This window comes from Rhyacophila brunnea, unplaced genomic scaffold (genome assembly GCF_057557595.1).
Source record: "Rhyacophila brunnea isolate RB1 unplaced genomic scaffold, BYU_Rbru_1.0 scaffold_13, whole genome shotgun sequence".
In the NCBI taxonomy this organism is placed as follows: Eukaryota; Metazoa; Arthropoda; class Insecta; order Trichoptera; family Rhyacophilidae; genus Rhyacophila; species Rhyacophila brunnea.
This window is the reverse complement of record NW_028232785.1, coordinates 30553174-30574873: the sequence shown is the minus strand read 5'-3', so window position 1 is coordinate 30574873 and position 21700 is coordinate 30553174. Positions and strand designations below refer to the sequence as shown.

At 34.9% G+C, this 21700-nt stretch overlaps 1 protein-coding gene across 1 annotated transcript in view; it reads left to right on the top strand.

Annotated features, from left to right (window-relative positions):
- Positions 1 to 14175: 14175 nt before the first annotated feature.
- Invadolysin (leishmanolysin-like peptidase, invadolysin) overlaps positions 14176 to 21700 on the top strand; it is a 119784-nt gene continuing 112259 nt past the window's right edge. Inside the window, exon 1 of the mRNA XM_085940772.1 lies at positions 14176 to 14502. Within this exon, the coding sequence (XP_085796898.1) occupies positions 14227 to 14502 (276 nt within the window). The 5' untranslated portion in view covers positions 14176 to 14226. The remainder of the gene's footprint in view (positions 14503 to 21700) is intronic.

Sequence of the window (21700 nt, the reverse complement as noted above, 5' to 3'; positions counted from 1 at the left end):
TTATCTAAGTTTTGTGTTGTATTCTTTTGGTGTTTATTTTTATTCCTAGAATGCGAGAATATATACGTCATTATATAGGTATTATTAGATACCCACTAAAGAGAAATTGCAAAGAAATGAAATGATAATGCAATGCAGAGGTTGCCAAAGTTGAGTCCGCGGATAAAACAATTAATTAATCGAAAAGTTTAATTAAATATTTAAAGAACTATTTTTTTATCCAAAGAATAACTCACAAGATTTAAGCATGTAACATTGTAATTATTTAGAAAACACTTCTGACAAAATATATTATAACCAACAGAAAAAATCTTTTTTTGAAAAAAGTACAAGACACCCAGCAGGAATGGAACCTGCATCTCTCGGGTTTCGCGCCCATGCACATAGACCACTATGATACATAAACTTAATCTTAAAGAAGCGTTATTTTACCACGTTTTTCTTAGTTCGTATTCTTGTTTGTCCTGTGGTTGTTTATCCAGTACAAATCTTGCAATCGATTTTTAACTAACTTCCCGACTAGCTAGACATTTGAAACTTTTAGAATATAATATCAGAACACGATGCCAATGCATTATTTTAATACTTTTTGGCCATCTTTAAGCAGAATTGAATTCATTTTAAGTTAATTCTGTTTTATATGAAAAGTTATTTCGGAAGAAATCCGTAATCCAATCCACTATTATTGGTTGCTAAGGGGGTGGTCCTAGCAACTAAATTATTCACATATACGTGCATTACTATGGAAATCAAAATGACATTTCAGTATTCTATATTATTGTTTGTTTGTTGCAAGATAGCATAAAAATGATTTGTTGACAATTGCCTTATTTGTCCTAAATTATTAATACACAGAATTGTCAAGTTTATATGATTTAATCGAAAATTTGAAAACGTGGTAGGTATATAAAAAGTTCTTTTTATCTTGTAATTATTTCAATACATACCTACCATCGTTGCCAATTTAGTGTTTTTCTTGCCAGATCTAGCATTTTTCGATAGGCATCTAGCTTGCAAAAAAACTCATCTGGCTTGTGGCGTTTTTACTAGCATTTTTTGATCCCTCCAACAGCTTAAAATGTGCTAGATATTTAGTTTATTTATCTTCATGCTCATTAAATCGGTAGGTATCTATTTTAGTAGCGTGAGAAATAAAACAACATAATTTAACACGTTGAAACAATAGGAGCATTTATGGACTTATAGTGAAATGGTGTCATATAATGATTATTAATGTGTGATTAGGTATGTAACATCAGTTTGACGATTATCGGAATGAAGGAAAGGTTCTGACAGTGACGTATTTTATATCATCTGTGCGACTGTTATTTCTCGTCACCATGGACGTGGAAGGGCAACGGAAGTAAACTAGACATCGCGAACGTGTCAAAAAATTACAGTCCTGTTAAACCTTTTATGTTAATTAATAAGTTGGTTGGCAACAAATCCAACCAGTGAGCTGATTTTTTTAATGGAAAGATATTTTCGTTATTACTTAGTTTAAGTAGCTATTTTTATATACTAAATGATTCTCATCGATTTGCCGCCCTTCGAGTAACTGCCGCCCCCGAGCGACGCTCAATCTGCCTTCCCCCATGGGGCGTCACTGGGTATTGACTTTATTTTTGATAGAATAAATTAAAGCTTTATTTTCACAAAATCTAACGTTTTTTCCTGTCATATAGGTACTTAGGTTATTTGCGTACCCCGTCTGGCATGTTTTTGTCAACGACTTTATAATATTATGCATTAAAGTTGGTCACGTAAACGCAACGCGTAATTATTGCTAATATTTGACGATATTTGGGAGGGTGCACTTACTACTCACCTTAAGAGCGTACTTCAGTGAAACGGCAAAAAATCTTCAACTATAGGTGCGACGAAATTTCTGACTCGCTGCCAATCGGAGAGCGAAAGTCGAGCTGTGAACACGTCAATTTGTTTTGTGATGGCGTCGGGGGAATTAATTCTTAAATTGTCTAAAGATGACTAAAAAACGATACCCATTTACTTGAAAAGGAAAACATGTCAATGAATAAATTATTATTATTATTATTACTAATAGAATAATAAACATAACATTAAATATATTAAAAGCATGTTGAATTTTTATGACAAATTTGTTTTTGTTCTGCACGCGTCGTTTGCACAATCTTCGCGTCGCGTAGTCACGATCGTTTTAGACCGTGCCCCAGCTGAAGTATAGCCTTAAAATTTTATTAATTTATTCTGTGGTTGTGATCTTGCCGAGAATCGAACCCAGAACCATGTAGAAATCAGCCACGTGACCTATAGGGCCGCTCAGTGACGTCCCGTGGGGATAGGCAGATTGAGCGTCGCTTGAGGGCGGCAGTTATTCGAAGGACGCAAATCGAGGAGAATCATTAGGAATATATAGAAATAGGTACCTAACATAGTAATTACGGAAATACCTCTCCATTAAAAAATACAGCTCACTGGTTGGAAACAAAATGTATAATTGACATGGAATGTTTAACCGGAGAAGTATTTTTTGTCGGGTTTGCGATGACTAGTTTACTTCCGTTGTCTTTGGACTCACATCCTTGATGACGAGCAATGACACGTGCAGGTCTGAGAATTGTATTTGAATTATAGGTAGGTACACACTCGTACTTACCTAATTAATTTATCCATATATTTTTGCCAGTCACTCGAGAGTTTTGAAAGTTGTCAGGTGTATATTGAATTGTATCTGACAACCGTGGACTCGCAATATTGTCTTTTGAAGTAGAGATGGCATTTAAATTAGACCTATATATTTTGTTAGTATTGTATCCATACAACACATTTCTTAGATATTGGAGTCATGGAAGGATGATAAAAATATTGTATAAAAAATGGGGTTGTATTTTAGCGCTGTCTAGGGGCGGAATTTTGTCTAGGGACGTCACTCCTTGATAATAGCTTTAATGTGCCCCTGACTAAATAACAGTTGGGAGCCACTGCTATAATGAATCGAATTGAATTGAATGACGGTCGTGTTTTTATCATTAGGTACTTTTTTAGTATGTATTTGCAATTCTGGATTTAAAGACTTTTATGGCTTGTAGCAGAACGCGCGGGAAAGCAATAAGTTTGAATTGTACGAGTATTATGTATGACAGTAAAATGAATGGCGTCTCGTGAAATTTATTATTTAAATTAAATTAAATTTATATTATAATAATGGATTAATAATATATTTTGTTTGGGGTGAGATTAGCAAAAACTGCAATTTATTTGATATATCATTCGACTGATTTGAGGCTATACTTCAGCTGAGGCATGGTCTAAACAGATCGTGACTAGGCGATGCGCGGATTGTGCAAATGACGCGAGCCGAACGAAATATAATTTGTCATAAAAATCCAACATGCGTCCTTATAATGTTATGTTTATTATTATATTCGTAATATTAATAGTATATTCATTGACATGTTTTCTTTTTCAAGTACATGCGGAACGTTTTTTAGTCATCTTCTCACGATTTAAGAATATATTCCTCCGACGCCATCACAAAACAAATTGACGTGCTAACACCTCGCTGTCAGTCTCCGATTGGCGACGACTGCGAAATTTCGTTGCTACCTAACCTACTGTTGAAAATTATTTGCCGTTTCACTTATGTATGCTCTTAAATAAATCAAAACGCACCTAAGAACATTAGCGATAATTAGAATGTTACATTCTTAAATCTTGTGAATTATTCGTCGAATAAAAAAATAGTTAATTAAAATTATTAGCAAGTTCAAGTAAGTTACAACAAAAAAATCTTGAAGTGATCCGTGACGTCGGTTAGTAATTAAAAGTAATACCTACTTTGATTTAAAATACAAAAGCCGATCGCCAATCGTTGCTCAATTTGGATAGCGCTTTCGAATAGCAGCAGGAGAGGTGTTGTTAAAATATAGCACTTATTGCAACAATTACAACCAACTTATTGTAATTGTTACAATAAGTGCTAATACTTTGATACAAACCTACCCTAAGTTTGATAATATTTATCACGTATCACTTTAGCGGTCGATAAGACGTATAGAATTGAATAGACCCACTGGGAGTAATAAAAGCCATTAGTTAAAATTTGTCGCAATTAAGTATGATGCCTTTAGCATATTGGTATATGTGCATGGGCGCGATACCCAAGAGATGCATGTTCGATTCCTGCAGGGAACTTACTTTTTTTTAAAAGATTTTTTCTATTGGTTATAATATATTTTCATATTTCATATAATTTATAAGTTTTTCAAAATTATGTAAGTATGTATATATTTGATTAATAGACACAATTGATTTAATGGTTGTACCTATATTGTTTCATAATATCTATTTTAATATTACATGATAGTATGGCTTTATTATTTTGATAGTGGTTGGGCCAATTGTAGTCGCACTCATTCCTTTCTTCCCACCTACCTCGAATCCCCAATTATTGTCGCAAGACCAATTACGGGTCATCAGTCGACCATAAGGGAGTTATATTCAATTACACCTAGACAGCGAACGCGCCTAGGTTTGTTAAAGCTAAAACGTCGTTAACTACAGAGTGATTCAGCCAAAACTCATTTGTCGGAACTTCGTTGCACTAAATCTGATACGGTTTGAGCGAACGTCGCGTCTATCATTCTTCCTAAACTTGTCATAATCTATCCCAAAACCAAAGTGAAACCGAACCAACTCCAGCGCGCCAGCCCTCTCAACGTAAAAGGTTAGTGTTTGGCATCCTGTTTAAACCTCCTCCTCTAGATCCGCAAGTTACCAGCATCTTCAAATTATAGTCCACTTCAAAAAACGCAACCAGAAAAATGTATATTGTGGACAAACACTGTATGCGTTGAACGATTATATAATTGAGAGATTTGTGAACTGCTTGATTGAAAGGTTTGGTATCGACTACTCGTTATATCCAATACAATTATATATGATACGTTAGAATGTAGAATACTTCCTTATCGTCTGAGATCATTAGTTCTCTTTTATTACCACGTTTTTATTAGCTCGTATTCTTGTTTGTCCAATACAAATCTTGTTTAACTAACTTCCCGTCTAGATAGACATTTGAAACTTTTAGAATATATCAGAACATGATTAAAATTTATTCTTTTAATACTTTTTTTACCATCTACCATCTTTAAGCAGAATTGAATTCATTTTCAGCTAATTCTGTTTTGTATGGAAAGTTATTTCGGAAAAAATTCGTTGCTGAGGGGATCCTAGCAACTAAATTATTAATATATACGTGTGTTACTATGAAAATCAATATGAAATGTCAAAATGACATTTCAGTATTCTATATTATTTATTCAGTATTTCTATCAAGTACAAAAAAAGTATTTATTAATACATAGAATTTAAAAATGTGGTAAGTATAAATAAAAAGTTCTTTTTATCTTGTAAATATGTTGATATTATGTTAATATATGCGCCCAATCGATCGGAGCTGTCATCAAAGATGTTAAACAAACTTCTCTCTTACCCAGTCCAAAATCAATTTTCGAAAAAAAATAATATGAAATGTTTTAAACAGCTGCCACGCGCAGCCACTGTAAATGCGTTATAAAGACTGACAGGTGTATCTAAACGCTAGATAATATTTTCTTATATAACAAAACATCAGCTGTTAACAATCTCTCTACCTACCTGTAAAGGTATCTACCTACATAGAATGGTAAGCGAGCAAACCGTCAATTAATCAAATGGCTGCATTCGCAATTATAGTATTTTCATCTTCGATATAATGGATAATGGTAACATTAACGTGGGTACATTATTTACTTACCCAGCTGCGCGCACAGAAAAAAACGTTTGGGGGGTCAGTGCATTTTCTATTCTATTCACAAGACGGCTATCGAGGGTAGTTTATCATCTAGATAGAGGCAGCCAGGTTGACTGTTCTTACAATAATTTCTCGAAGGCATTTGACAGAGTCGATCACGATATTCTAATGGAAAACTCCAACTAATTGGATTGTCTGATCGATTTCTCAGGTTATTCGGGAGTTATTTTAAGAATCGTCAACAGTACGTATTGTACGGCCTTTATCAGTCACAGACATTTGAAACATTTTCTGGTGTACCTCAGGGCTCAAACTTGGGGCCATTGCTGTTCACGATTTTTATAAATGACATAGCATTGGTAATTAAAAATGCTATGTTTTGTTGTTTGCTGATGACTTGAAATTCTTCATGGAAGTTGTCACCTTGGACGATTGTCGTCAACTCCAACTTGATATAGATAATAATATTAGATTTAGATTAGATAGAATAATATGAGATTATGTAAAATAAATGAATTTGATTTGATCATATTTATGTATTGAACCTTCTAAACTGTCAAAACTGTCTATCTCGCTCTAAAAGTTAACACAGCCAAGAGAGGTGCTGTTAAAACTTACCAACTTATTGTAATAATTATAATACTTACCTCAATACATAAATTATAATACACAACCCTCGATAGCCGCCGATAGCAGTCTTGTGTATAGAATAGATGCGCTGATGCACAGAATAGATTAATAAATATAATTCAGATAGGCTATAACTAACGCAATACACTACATTTTTATGCAGGGTTTTGAATGTGCGTGTCCTACGAAAAATGAAGCACACAATGTAGATGTGCAATAGTTTGTGTTGCAACCTTCAAATATACCAATATTGAATGAGTGTCAGTGCATAAATCAAACTGTAATACCTAGTTAAAAATATTATTCTATATATAAAATACCCAAAGTTATTTATGATTTAATTGCATAATTTAAGATATTTTATAGATAGACGAGTATTTTTTGACTATTAATCTATTATAGCTCGGTTTTCGCATGGTTTAATTGAATTTTAAAAACTAACCAACACCATCAGCTGTCAAAATTATTGTAGTCTTATTTTAATGAAAACAAACCTACGTTATTGTATTGATTTGTAATATAAATGTTACGAGTTAATTGTATTCGTTGACAGTGTATATTTGCCTTTTGGTGAGTGTACACAGTGCCTGAAGATGCCGAAAGGCGAAACTCGGATCGCAAAGAACGACTCAAAGAAAATAGTTCAAAAATTAAGTCCATTAGAATTTAAATTCAAATTCCATCAAATATCTTTGGTCGACAGTACCTATTAATAATATAGCAGTTATTATTGCATTGTAATAGGTACCAATTGTAATACACAGCGCTTCAAAAATATAATAACTGCTAGTTAATTTCGTCGTAATTATATAGGACGTAGGTACATGGCTTAGTTGGTAGAGCACGTCGATGCGAATCTAGTGTACGAGAGTTCAAGTCCTTTTCTAGCAGTTATACCTATATTATTAAACGTAGGATGTTGATGGCAACCAATATGACGTGCTGCCTGTTCTCACGTATGGCTGCGAGACGTGGACCCTCAACACGAGAGATGTCCAAATGCTAAGAGTCGCACAGCGAGGGATGAAGAGGTGTATGTTGGGCATCACGCGAAAATACCGTAAGAGAAACGAATGGGTTAGGATGCAGACAGGAGTACGCGATGTAATAGACGTTGCCAAACAGCTGAAATGGAGATGGGCGGGGCACGTTGCTCGTCGAAAGGACGGCCGCTGAACAAATGCCGTCTTCCAATGGTACCCAAGGGTCGCCCTAAAAGCCGCTGGATTGACGAACTGATAAAGTTCGGCGGAAATACGTGGCAGCGAACCGAGCACAGGACCGAGTTGGAAGAAGCTTGGGGAGGCCTTCATCCAGCAGTGGATTGACCCCGGCTGATGATGATGATACCTATATTATTTTCTGTGAAGTGTTTTCATTTTCTTTAATTTCTAAAGCAACAAACAGCTTGGAAACTATGCAACATATTATTATCAATGCACCGCACCCCCTTTAAAATGTATACAAGTGCGGCGCTGCCGTGTTGGTGATATTAGCAGTATTATCACTTTCATGATGTATTTTTATTGAATGTGCAATTTCCATAAATGATAAAAATAGTTAAAATGAAATTTATTAGAAACTGGATTAAAACGACTCATTGGAAAATCAACGTAGCATGCCAGAGCGATAATTTGTCTCGTAACTCAGAGCTGTATAATATACATGGATGATTATTTTAATGATATCAATGATATCATGCAGTATAGAGAGATTGCACCATTGATGTGTACGCATGACACAGCCATTGATAGAAAATTTCAACATAATTTAGGCAATTTTATTACAACGTTTTAATTAGGACGTATTCTTGTTTGTCTGGTGGTTGTTTATCCAGTACAAATCTTGCAATCGATTTTTAACTAACTTCCCGACTAGCTAGACATTTGAAACTTTTAGAATATATCAGAACACGACGCCAATGCATTCTTTTAATACTTTTAGCCATCTTTAAGTAGCATTAAATTCATTTTCAGTTAATTCTGTATTGTATGAAAAGTTATTTCGGAAGAAATCCGTAATCCAATCCACTATTATTGGTTGCTAGGAAATTATTAATATATACCTACGTGCGTTACTATGGAAGTCAATACGCGTGTCAAAATGACATTTCAGTATTATTTCTATCAAATACATTTTTTTTTTGATCGTTTAAGCTAGTCCAGTCAAGTTTAGATATATAATTCAACAGAAAATTTAAAAACGTTGTATATAAAAAGTTCTTTTTATCTTGTAATTATTTTCCCTCCAAGTTCTGTCAGCTTGGCCTAATAGAATCTCCGACTTGCTTATGTGGCGAATTGCAAGATGCCGATCACATCCTCTGGGAGTGTTCCCATATGTCGGTTGAAAGGGAAGAGCTTCTCAAGTCGGTCCGACCCTCAGTTGGACCGGTCGGCCATTGCGACTTGGTATCTACGAGGGAAAATTTCTCAGCTTTTAAAAAGTTTGCGGCATTTTACGGCGAGCGTGAAGGTCTTTTCTCATCAAGAATTGACCGCAATACATTATATCGAAGGAGGGATCACGCAAACTCTAGTGCACGCCAACCAAGGTCTCGGGAAGTTGCTCCTGGAACACTTTCGGCACAAATTTGAAGAGCGCCTAACATTCGTAACGCCACGGTATACGCCTGCTTAACAGGTGTGGAGACGTAGCGGATGGTGGAGGAAAAGCAAGTCATAATAATTTAGACACGGTATCTGAATATTGCAATAGGTGCCTACTTAATGAAAATACATAATTAAGAAAAACCCATCGGCGATTTTCTTCGACGCAAATGACGTATTCGATTCGTCAGAAGTCTCGGCTCAAACCGGTCACCCAATTATTAATAAATTATACTTACCAAGATCTTAAAAGAAACCTATTTTTCAAAAAATTTGTAGATATACAATGGTGGACATGGTTCATGGGTCACATAAGGTCTAGTCTGGTTTGTCCTGGCGAGGCGGGTTGGCCAGTTAAGTGAGACTAACGGAAGTCATTAAAATCAACATTATAAAATAATATTAAGTTTTGTTTTATCCATGAAACTATTACATTCAGGGATGCGCCAAGGTTCGCTGCCTGGGTGCCAGCCCAAAATTGCCACCCCGCCAAATAAAACAAATATTTTTAGTGGAAATATAACAGAAGTTAAAAAAAATATGACATATTTTATCAATTTAATAATAGGTACATATAACATTCGGAATTACAATGTAAACATAATGTCTTATAATAAATTGATATTGAAAACAAATACATACGTTTAACTGACAAAGTTTAGTATGCACTATTGTCGTGTCTTACCACGATGGCCGCGCGGCTTAAGCGTTAGCCTATAGCAGGGGTCGGCAAACTCTTCGACCAAAAGAGCCAAATATGAATATCAGAGCGGTTAAAACAATTTACGAGAGCCATACATATATTTTTAAAAATATGATTTAATTCAGTGAATGTTATTGTTTATTTATCAAGTGAAGAACATTTTGCGAATAAAACTAACGCAAATATAAGTTTTTTTATTGTTGAAATTATAAATATAATTTTTACAAAAAATGAGTTACATACGATTTTCACGCATTCCTTAAAACTAATGTGAACAATGACCTTCCTTGCATTTCTTTGGAAAGTGTCTGTATGTTTGGTATGTAATTTGTAGTTTTCAATTTTAGGCGCGACTCCAAATTCTCATTGGTTATTTGGCTTCTCTAAACGTTATTTATATTGTTCATGTTTGAAAATGATTGTTCACATACATTGTATGTAGACTCGAATATGAGTTCGGAAAGCTATACTATGTATTAAAAATCGTAGTATCTACCTTATTATGTAGATCTTTTAGAGCACTCCGCTGTGTTGTGAAATTTAATTGCATTTTTCTTTCTCCAAATCCTCAATTTTGCTGGCAAGACCTACAAATTTAGAGCTACATAACTCTTTGCTTGTTAAATCCACCAAATCTATTTCAAAAGTGCTCGTGTCAATATGAAATGGGGAAAAATTTAATTTGTCGACTTTTGCAATGACTTAGACTTAAAATGACAAAAATCATACCTTTTTCGTAAAAAATGTGAATAGGGAATTTGGCAAAGAGCCGCATGTGGCTCGCGAGCCGTAGTTTGCCGACCCCTGGCCTATAGCATCGTGGGTCACAGGTTCGAATCCTGGGCCTGGCAAGTATACATATTGTTTTTTTCAATTTGAGGTTGAGCAAGTGGCTGACATCCATTTCTCGTAAAAACAAAATCTGTTAATACAAACCTCTACTCTGTGGAGGCCCATATGATCTTATTAGGATCGGACATGGTCGGGATTGCCGTATCTTAACAGCCTACCCCCACCCTTCGTCACTGATCCACAGACATTGAAGATGTCTGAATGCGAATCCTGGAATATTATACCCAATTTATATGGAATGGTAGGTACAGAACTTTCGTCAATCAGAATTTATGTTAGGAACTTATATTAAAAACTTTGTACCTAACAAAACAACACAAAATCTTATTATTGTTTGTAAAAATAGGTAAGTATGTACGACATGTCAATTTTCGTAGAGTTTTATTATTTACAAAAATGTAAATTAATGAATGGATTTTTATAATAGTTATCCCGAACCGGTGTGCCATTTTTAAATTTTCCACGAAACGGAGCGGTAGTCTCGAAAAGCTGCGCTCCGGTAAGTTCCGGTTCATTTTGAGAGCTGTAAAAAAATACTTAACACAATATCGCCAATTTGTTTATTTTTGTGAAATTTATATTATTAATAATAATGTATAGTAGTACCTACTATTCTAATTTTACTATATTTAAAAAAATGCATTAAACCTGATTCTAACAGTGACCGGAAAAACATTGTATGTATTCTAAAAATATTGTAATTTTGAACATACATTAAATTTGAAGTTTTTGTATAATCTATATTGTATTAATTTTTAAAAAGACAAATAGTCACCTCTGTTATTTAATTTATATATTTTAAAATAATAATCGATAACTTGTAAATGGTTTTTTCATACAAAATTTTTTACCAAATATTGTTTGCCATATTATTTTGTTTTTGTATTGACGTTTAAGATGTTTTGGCGGTAAAAGTATAAGGTAACCTAACATTTATTAGTCGGCTAGCAATACCTCATTACTAAATAAATAAACAGTCCAACATAACATATTTTTAAAACAAAAATTTAAAGCTAAAAACAAAAGTTTGATTATGTAAATATATACTAAACCAATGCTCAATAATCTCCATATTTATTGTATTCATTAAAAACTAGTAATATGATAGTTTTATTTAGTTTTTTTATAATTTTCGTGTTGTCTGGCAAATTTTTCACTTCGCAGTTGAGAGGTATTTACTGTCAAACGTTCAATCTATTATCTTGCCATGTAGAGCGAGACAGATATGCACAATATTATAAAAAACAGCTGACGCGCGAGTGAGATGCATAATATAAATAAAATGTAACGGAGGGAGAGGTCCGATGTTGTGTATGCGCGAGCAAGGGTGACAAAATTATGCATGACTTTTAACCGTAAAGTTACGTATCATTTTTTGTAACGAAAAAAATATTTGTGAAGTATTTTATACCCCAAAATATTTTTAAAAATAACATTCGAAACGATAGGTTGATAATATTATTAGCTTGATTGTAAATTGTATACAATTTGTAAATATGGTTTGATTAAGACATTTTTCTTTAATAATATTTCTTCTTCTTTTTTAACCCTGCCACGCCCCAGCACTGCCGCAAGATGAGGGTGGGCCAGCCACGGTGACGGAATGCTTGAGGTTGTGCCACAGGGGTACGGAGTGTCGCACTCTCTGGCGGCATCAGGGAACACACGTCCCAGTCATGTGAAGCGTCTCTTCGTGATTACTCAATCACCGAGGTTTGCTGTGTCTGCTAGAATGTTTGTTACGTGGTCATACCAATGTAGCCCCAAGACTCGGCGGAGACATCGATTCTCAAAACCCAAAAGCCAAAACCTTTGTAGCTTAGTAAAATGCCACGTCTCAGCTATACGGGAGCATAGTTAGCACGCGCGCGTTGATCAAACGACATTAAATTCGGTCCTCACAGAATACAACCTTGATCTCCATGCGACTCCAAGTTGGCTGAATGCCATGACCCTGACACACCCATGCGGTTTCCAAGTTCACTGGTAAGACCGCCAACGTCGGCAACTATGGTAGGTGCCTAAGTATTTACCCTGGTCACCAGCTCGATGGTCAGACTGGAAAACCGCAGAGACAATGTCAGCGCCAATGCAAGCTGCACTGCATATGGATTTAGTCATCGTCGTATTCAGATGTTAATAACACGGTATTCAGAATATTTGAAATGCTCAATTCAAAAGATATTTATATTTTTTTTGTATTCCACCGCTGAAGTAAAACGTTATCCACACACGTTAAAATGTCTATTTTAATAAATGTTCTAGGCATGGACTAATGCATAATGTAGCCAATCACAACGTTCCGCGGAATATCAAAGAAGGATATAGCAAACCATTGGTATCGGTCATTATCGTTTTTAAATATATAGATAAAGTACTGAATTACTATAGTTTGGTTTATTAAAATCATTAAATTTATGTATTCATCATCACGGCATAGTATGAATTATATATTTTTTTTAATTTTATCTTGTGAGAGTAATATTTGTTATAAAAGTATGTATTTTATTTAAATTTTTGATAAGAACGAGTTTTTTTAAATACAAATTTAAAACTCATGTCCACATTGTTATGTTATATATTATTATATAAATATATTTTTAACTATTTTTTTATTCAACGAATAATTCACAAGATTTGAGAATGTAACATTCGAATTATTATTATCAAAATACATAATTTTGAACACTTCTGAGAAAATATATTATAACCAATAGAAAAAATCTTTTTGGAAAAAGTAAGATACCCCGCATGAATTAAAATGTTACATTCTTGAATCTTGTGAATTATTTGTTGAATAAAAAAAATGGTTAATTGAAAATCATTTGCAAGTTCAAGTAAGTTACAACAAAAAATCTTCGATTGATCAGTGACGTCGGTTAGTAATTAAAGTAATACCTACTTTGATTTAAAATACATAAACCGATCGCTAGTAGTAGCTCAATTTGGAAAGCGCTTCGAGTCATTCTTTAAAATTTGTCGCAATTAACCGGTTAAGTGCCCAAAGCGTCTTTGGACGCCCTAATTACACCAATTCTTATGTTAACTACTATCAATTAACTAATTGCGGCATAGAAAGGATTAAGTATGACTCATTGAGCATAGTGGTCTATGTGCGTTGGCGCGAAACCCGGGAGATGTAGGTTCGATGCCTGCGGGGTGTCTTACTTTTTTCAAAACGATTTTTTTATTCGTTATAATATATTTTCTCAGAAGTGTTTTCATAATTATGTAATATAACGATGTACTAGAGTTCATTAAAAGCCTTCAATAGAGATGGGCTGGACACATAGCTCGAAGAAGAGACAATCGTTGGACAAATCTCTAGTCATCCAGTGGTATCCAAGAAGTACAAAACGTCCGCAAGGTAGACCTAAAGGCCGCTGGATCGATGAAATGATAAAGTTCTGCGGAAGTACGTGGCAACGCAATGCACAGGACCGAGAGAAGTGGAAGCAGCTTGATGAGGCCTTCATCCAGCAGTGGATAGATTCAGGTTGATGATGTATATTGAATAAATAAATAAATGTATGATATGGTCATATTGGTGTTAATTCCACTCTATGAGCGAGTCATTTTCTAACATGGCAACTTTTTTTAGTAGCTCTTATGTCAGATTCGCAGATGGCCGCTTCTTCGAGACATTTCATGGATACATGACACATTACCGGTCGATTTTTACGCATTTAAATATGTTAAAACGAGTCAACGGTGCGGCCAAAATGCCGGCCGTCAAGTTTAGTGCGTTTAAAACTGAATTACGTGTGAATCTGTGGCATTTATTAGTGATATTTTTGTGTTTCAACGCCGTGTGTGTACAGTGCCAGGGTGTTTATTATATCGACAAAAAAGACGATTTGAAAGGTTCAGATGGGCATTCTCATCATATGCATGACAGACAATGTGTACATGCGCATCCCAAAGCAGACGACGTGAGTTTTTCATTATATTTTCCACTAATTATCCCTTTTAAAAGTGTTTTTTGACAGACGCTATTGTCTGTTAAAAACATAACTTTGTATGTATATATTTGGTGAAAAATACCGCCCTTCTTGTTTGATTATGACAGATGTAAACGCATGTGAATGTAAGCAATACAATAAAGAAACTAATCTTTAAAAAATACGAAATTTTACATTACTTTTGACTGACAAAGTTTAGTGTGCACTATTTATTTAGGATCTTAACAGCCTACCTCCGCCCTTTGCCAAAATGTAGATAATGTGTCTATATCAACTCGAATGTTATTTATGTAACCATAGAAATATCTCATTAGGTATTCTGTTTCGCAGTTTAATTCCTACTGTAAATATGGTGAATTTCTCTTTTCATTTTTATTGACTGCACTAATCTAATATATAAAAATAAATATTTGTTTGTGTGTTTGTTTGTTTGTTTGTTCGTATTGAATGCACTGCCATACCGTTCATCCGATTGCAATAAAACGTTGTTAACGTATTGCTTGCACTTCCGTGAAGAGTATAGGCTATATCTTATATATAAAAATGAATGTCTGTCTGACTGTATGCCTGTTTGTCTGTCTGTCTTTCTGTCTGTCCCGTATGCGTTCCTATACCATTCATCCGGTTGCGATGAAATTTTGGTAAGTGGTTGTATGTACAACCGCAAAGGTCTTCTTCTTCATCATTCTATTTTCTTTTATTCGTATGGTTCCTATACCATTCATGCGATTGCAACGAAACTTTCGTCAGTTATTGTACACACACCCACAAAGGTTTCTAAATTAGAAAAACCATCTTCTTCTACTACTTCTTCATTATATCTTCTTTTATTCGTATGGTTCCTGTACCATTCATCCGATTGCGATGAAACCTTCGTCAGTTGTTGTGGTAACACCCGCAAAGATTTCTGAATAAGTAAAACCATCTTCTTATTCTTCTTCTTCTTCTTCATCATTCTATCTTCTGTTATTTGTATGGTCCCTATACCATTCATCCGATTGCGATGAAACTGTCGTTAGTGGTTGTGCCAACACCTGCAAAGGTTTCTGAATTAGTACAACCATCTTCTTCTTCTTCTTCATTATATCTTATGGTTCCTATACTTTATACATTAGTCTTTATTACTTTATACATTATTCGTATGGTTCCTATACTATTCATCCGATTGCGATGAAACCTTCGTCAGTTGTTGTGGTAACACCCGAAAAGGTTTCTGAATAAGTACAACCATCTCCTTCTTCTTCTTCTTCATCATTCTATCTTCTTTTATTTGTATGGTCCCTATACCATTCATCCGATTACGATGAAACTTTCGTTAGTGGTTGTGCCAACACCTGCGAAGGTTTCTGAATTAGTACAACCATCTTCTTCTTCTTCTTCATTATATATTCGTTTATTCGTATGGTTCCTACACTAATCATCCGATTGCGATGAAACCTTCGTCAGTTGTTTTGGTAACACCCGCAAAGGTTTCTGAATTAGTACAACCATCTTCTTCTTTTATTTTATATTCTTCTATTCGTATGCGTTTCTATTCCATTCATCCGATTGCAATAAAACTTTCGTCAATAATTGTGCCAAAACCCGCAAAGGTTTCTGAATTAGAATAACCATCTCCTTCTTCTTCTATTTTATCTTCTTCTATTCTCAATGAAACTTTGGTGAGTTGTCGTGCGCATGCCCACGAAGATTTCTGAATTTGAAAATCATGTTCTTCTTCTATTCGTATGCGTTCCTATAACATTCATCCGATTGCGATGAAACTTTTGTCAGTTGTTGTGCGTACACCTGCGAAGGTTTCTAAATTAGTATTATATAAAATACAACGTTTATTGTTTGTTTGTTCTATGCAATTTTGATTTTTTTTACTCCATATTAATAACGTTTGCATACTTTGGATTCGATTTTAATTTAGTGGTCTTTTGTTTGACCTTTACTCCTTTAGAATTATTTTCATATTGCCATATTGTATAACACAGATATTTTAATATTAAAAAAATAATTACCTCTTATTATTTTTTAAATATCTAAGATAAATATAACCACGAAGCGACCCTGTGCGAAGCCGGGTACTTCAGCTAGTTAAAGATAAATAAAAAATGCGTTAAATATTTAATTGCATTGCAATGAATTATTATCTAAATGCATTGTCTATAATATGGAACAGACGTTTGTATATATGGCATTCAAACGATGGTAATGCCATTCTATGCCATATTATTTTGTAAACAATATGTAGGGGTCTGAATATTATGATAAGGTGTGTGTTCAAAACTGGTTTTATCAGTGACGTCCCGTGGGGGTAGGCATATTGAGCGTCGCTTGTGGGCGGCAGACGGAGGAGGCGGAGGAGAATCATTTGGTATAGGTACCTATATAGAAATAGCTACCTAAACTTAGTAATAACGAAAATATCTTTCCATTAAAAGATTCAGCCCATTGGTTGGAAACAAAATGTATTAATTAACATAAAAGGATTAACAGGACTGTATTTTTTGTCGAGTTCGCTATGTCTGTTGCTCTTCGACGTCTATGATGACCAGAAACGACGCGTTCACGGATGTTTAAAAAAAATGGGGCGGCATTTTGTCTAGGGATATCACTGACTGAAACTCTGCCGAAATAAGTAGAGGAGTTAGGAGTTGAGTGATGAATCTAAGGAGGGATCGGACTTATTTTCAAATGCCTGGCCTAGATTGATATTATCAAGTCGGCGTGGCCACTTGGGCTCGTGTGTGGGGACGGACCCTGGCAAAAAGCTCCGCTCGGTCGGATCCCATCAGCAGGCAGTCCCAGAGAACGTTTTCACTGGCTTACCCAGTGTGTTGGTCTTAGTTGTCTCATCTGAAGCCTACTGGACACATCTGGAAAAAAGGATACGTTGTGACACCTCTTCTAATCATATAAATCTCACGATTATCGCAGCATATTTCACCCATACAAAATTCTAAACAAACACGCCGAAAATGCATCCAAACGTTTTCCATCGGGCTGTTATATACACTCATAATACATCACACCTATTTAATTTACAATGCTATTTGATTATAGCATCATATAAACTCTAAGCTTTTAAAGTAATATAATATAAACATTTATGCACCCACTTGAACGTGTCAACTTAATAAATGTTCAAAAAAATCTCACAGTATTCAGTTCAACATCTAAAAGCAGTAAATTAACTAAAATAACGCATTGAACCAAAAGCGCACCTGCAGTAATAAATAGAGTGATATATGTATCTTTTTTATACAAATAACACTTCAAAGTGCTATTAAGGAAATCTCTTGATAGATACACCTTTCTCACCCTCTTTTAAAATACTGACACGAGTTAAGAAATTCACTTAACTGTTATTATTTACGAATTCATGCAATCTGTTCCCACCTTTTGGAGTAAACAGCTGCATTCACCCTTATTCTAACTATGTTGATTTAAAACAAGTACATCATTACGAAATTGGTTCCACGTTTTTGCGTGTTATGGAAATAAGCCAGAAGAAGCACTTAACTGGTAATAATGAGTTTTATTTACGAGCTTCTGTTTTATACTTGAAGTAAAGCAATTTGTTACCTACATTAATTGCACAAATGTGCATCCCTTTTTTGGATTAGTTTAGACACTTATGAACACCTGCATAGTCAAATAATGTCATAAATGTTATTTCTTGTTAATGTAAAAGCATATATCATAATGCACACGTGCAGTCTGTTCAAGTCAAAAACACATTAAAGAGAATAGTATAAAACCTCAGGAAATGTCACCCCTGTTGTCTTTAGTCTCCAACCATAGTACTGTACGTAACTTATGTCTGTCAAACACTTTGTACTAAAATTATTACTGAAATAAATAGTAATGTTTTACTTCGCGTAAAACCCTATTCTTCATCGTGTTCATAATCAATTATAAACGCTCACCGCTCAAAGCATCCTAGAAGGTAAATCCCCTGACAAAATTACCTTCAAGACGTACAGTCTATAACCGTACAAGAAAACTGTGAAGAATTACATCAAGGAGATTCACAGAGTGTCCCAATTCTGGTAAGAAACTTAAAGAAGGTTAATATCATCAAACTATACAGGACCTGCCAATCCAGATCTCCTACTCCATTAAGCTACTCATCACTGGGACATAACAGGGCATTGCCAACATTTTTCTTGCCAGATCTAGAATTTTTAAATATGCATCTAGCTTGCGAAATTTGCGTCCGGCATATTGCGTTAAATCTAGCGTTTTTCGTTATCGTATTTTATTATGGGGACACCCCCAGATGATGTCACTGGCACATTGCGACGTTCTACATAAGCGTGCGTAGGGTCGTATTAACCCTTAAAACAAAGTAATCGAGTGAGAAGAAATATTAGATATTTAAATGTAAAAACGTGTTTGTATGTTATTTTCAATAAATTTACGTCCAAGGCCCACTATAATCAGGCAGTGACACAAAACAGTTCATTTCGATCGTAGTACCTACTAGTTATTGCTCATACTTCGAGTGCAATATGATAAACTGTTTGTAGAAAATTATGACTGTTTCATATTTAAATAAATGGTAATCATCATTATCATCAGCTGGGTCGATCCACTGCTGGATGAAGGCCTCCCCTAGCTCACTCCATTCTTCTCGGTCCCTAGTTCATTGCTGCCACGCACATCCACCGAACTATATGAGTTCGCTTATCCAGCGTGTGTTAGGGCGTCCCTGTGGGCGTTTAGCACCCCTTGGGTACCACTGTATGATGGAATTGTCTAACAGTAAAGTTGTGTACTCGCCGAGCGGCATGGCCAGCCCAGTGCCATTTCACTCAATTAGCGACCCCTGTCACAACGCGTACTTTTGTCTGCTTTCTTATTCATTGGTTATTTTGTGATCTTTCCGCGTTATGCCCAATATGCACCTTTCAAAGCCACGTTGCCTATCTTGTATTTGAGCGATAGGTATATCCAGCCCAATGATAATACGTAATTATTCATTTGAACGAAATACATAAAGAATTAAAAAGTATTTATATTAAGTATGTATATATTATTTTTAACAATATGACAGGCCTAGAGACCCAATGGCAGTAGTGTATCTCTAGTAATTGAAGTGAAACAATCAAAAACACCCATGCTTTGAGAAAATCACATATCATAATATATTGTGGCCTCACCGTGTCGAACCCGAAGCTCCCGAATGAAAGGCCAGCGCCACGAGAGCCGCATTGCATTCTAAAATATACAATGACTAGCACTACCATCGTAACTCGCAATTAAGTGCCCCGGCCAGTCTATAGTTCCCTTGTATTGCTAGCGAAGGGTGGAGGTAGGCTGTTAAGATCCGCCATAAATAGTACACATTAAACTTTGTTAATCATACGTATTTGCTTTTATTGAACTAAGACTACAATTTACAGATGTTGGCTAGTTTTTAAAAATAAATTAAACCCTGCCTAAACCAAAAGTAGGCAGAGTTAGGTAGTTACATGTGAGATATTGGCGCTTGCGCATTTTACAAGGTTGCTTTGAACACACTTACTTATTTTCGAGAAAGTGCATTCAAATTTCAAATCGTTGTCCGTATTTTTAAAAATACATTCACAATTTTACATCCTGAATCAAAATTGGTTTATATTTTTTTGATATACCTAGACACCGTTGAGTGTGCGAAATCGCCGGAGGCTCTCAACATTTTTTATGCCTCAAACCCATAGGAAAACGTTTCATTGATGTTCGGCATACGCTGCATAATCACGTTTGATGAAGAATATTATTTAAATCAATTTTTTATACTATGGATTGAACCACGTGAAATTCAATACATATAAGGTTTTTTTTTCAACCATTTCCGATCCTAATATGATCATATGGGCCTCCACAGAGTAGAGGTTTGTATTAACAGATTTTTTGTTTTTTTACTAGAAATGGATGTCAGCCACTTGCTCAACCTATTAGGTCCATACCCTGACTCACACACAAATTGAAAAACAATATGTGTACTTGCCAGACCCAGGATTCGAACCTGGGAACCAAGGTGTTATAGTCCAACGATTAAGCCGCGCGGCCACCGTGGGCGTGGGCGTCAGGTTTTTTTTTACATGCATCAAAAAAGACACACCCAGTGTTAGGGGTGCAAAACACCTGAGCGGGAGAATCCAGGGGCGGCAAAAGTCCATAAATAAATATTTTTTAATGATTTTATTGACAAATATTATAATATTATTCAATTATGTAGATAAACTTAATTTTATGATGTTGAAGTACATATCTATGTATATTGCTTATTGCCAAACTGAGGTGCTTACCGTAGGACAGCAGCGAAGGGTGGATGTAGGCTGTGGAGATTCGACATAACTAGTTCACACTAAATTTGGTCGGTCATGTGATTTGTTTTCATTGAACTTAGAATATAATTTGCAGATGGTGCTGGTTAGATTTTAAAATTCGATTAAACCCTGCATAAACCAAACCATGATAGTTTAGTTATGTTATGGGCGATCCGACAAAAACAGTGCACACTTTTTCAGCCATACTTATTATTTTTTTCGTTGAATTAAGAATACTATGTTACAGAATATGTTGGTGGTTAGTTTTTTAAAATCCATTAAGCCCTGCCCAACCAAACCACAATCGATAAAAAATATCCTTATATCTATAAAATATTTAAAAAGATGTATGATTTAATGTCATAATTCAATTCTTAATTACGTATTTTATAGATAAACGAATATTTTTTGACTAGGTATTGTCTATTATGGTCAGGTTTAAGCAGAGTTTAATTGAATTTTAAAAACTAACTAACGCTATCTGAATTTTTTTGAATTAGTTCGTTGAAAACAAATACGTATGATTGACAAAGTGTAGTGTGCACTATTTATGTAGGATATCAACAGCCCATCTCCACTCCTTCGCCAATGGGACGAAGATTAGATGATTGATGAGTTTTGTGAATCTGTCACACCTGCTTTCCATGAATGAGCTGTTTATACCTGGTAATAAAACTTATGACTGTCTGACCTAGATGAACTGCTAATTAATATTTTTCACACCTTATCTTTATCTTATAATATCAACTTCTCTGTAGCGGATTTAAAAGGTTTTTAATATTTAAAAAAACATGGTTTTTATATCAGCGTCCATACCATACCTATACATTTATATTATGATACACAGGTAATAATTAATGAAT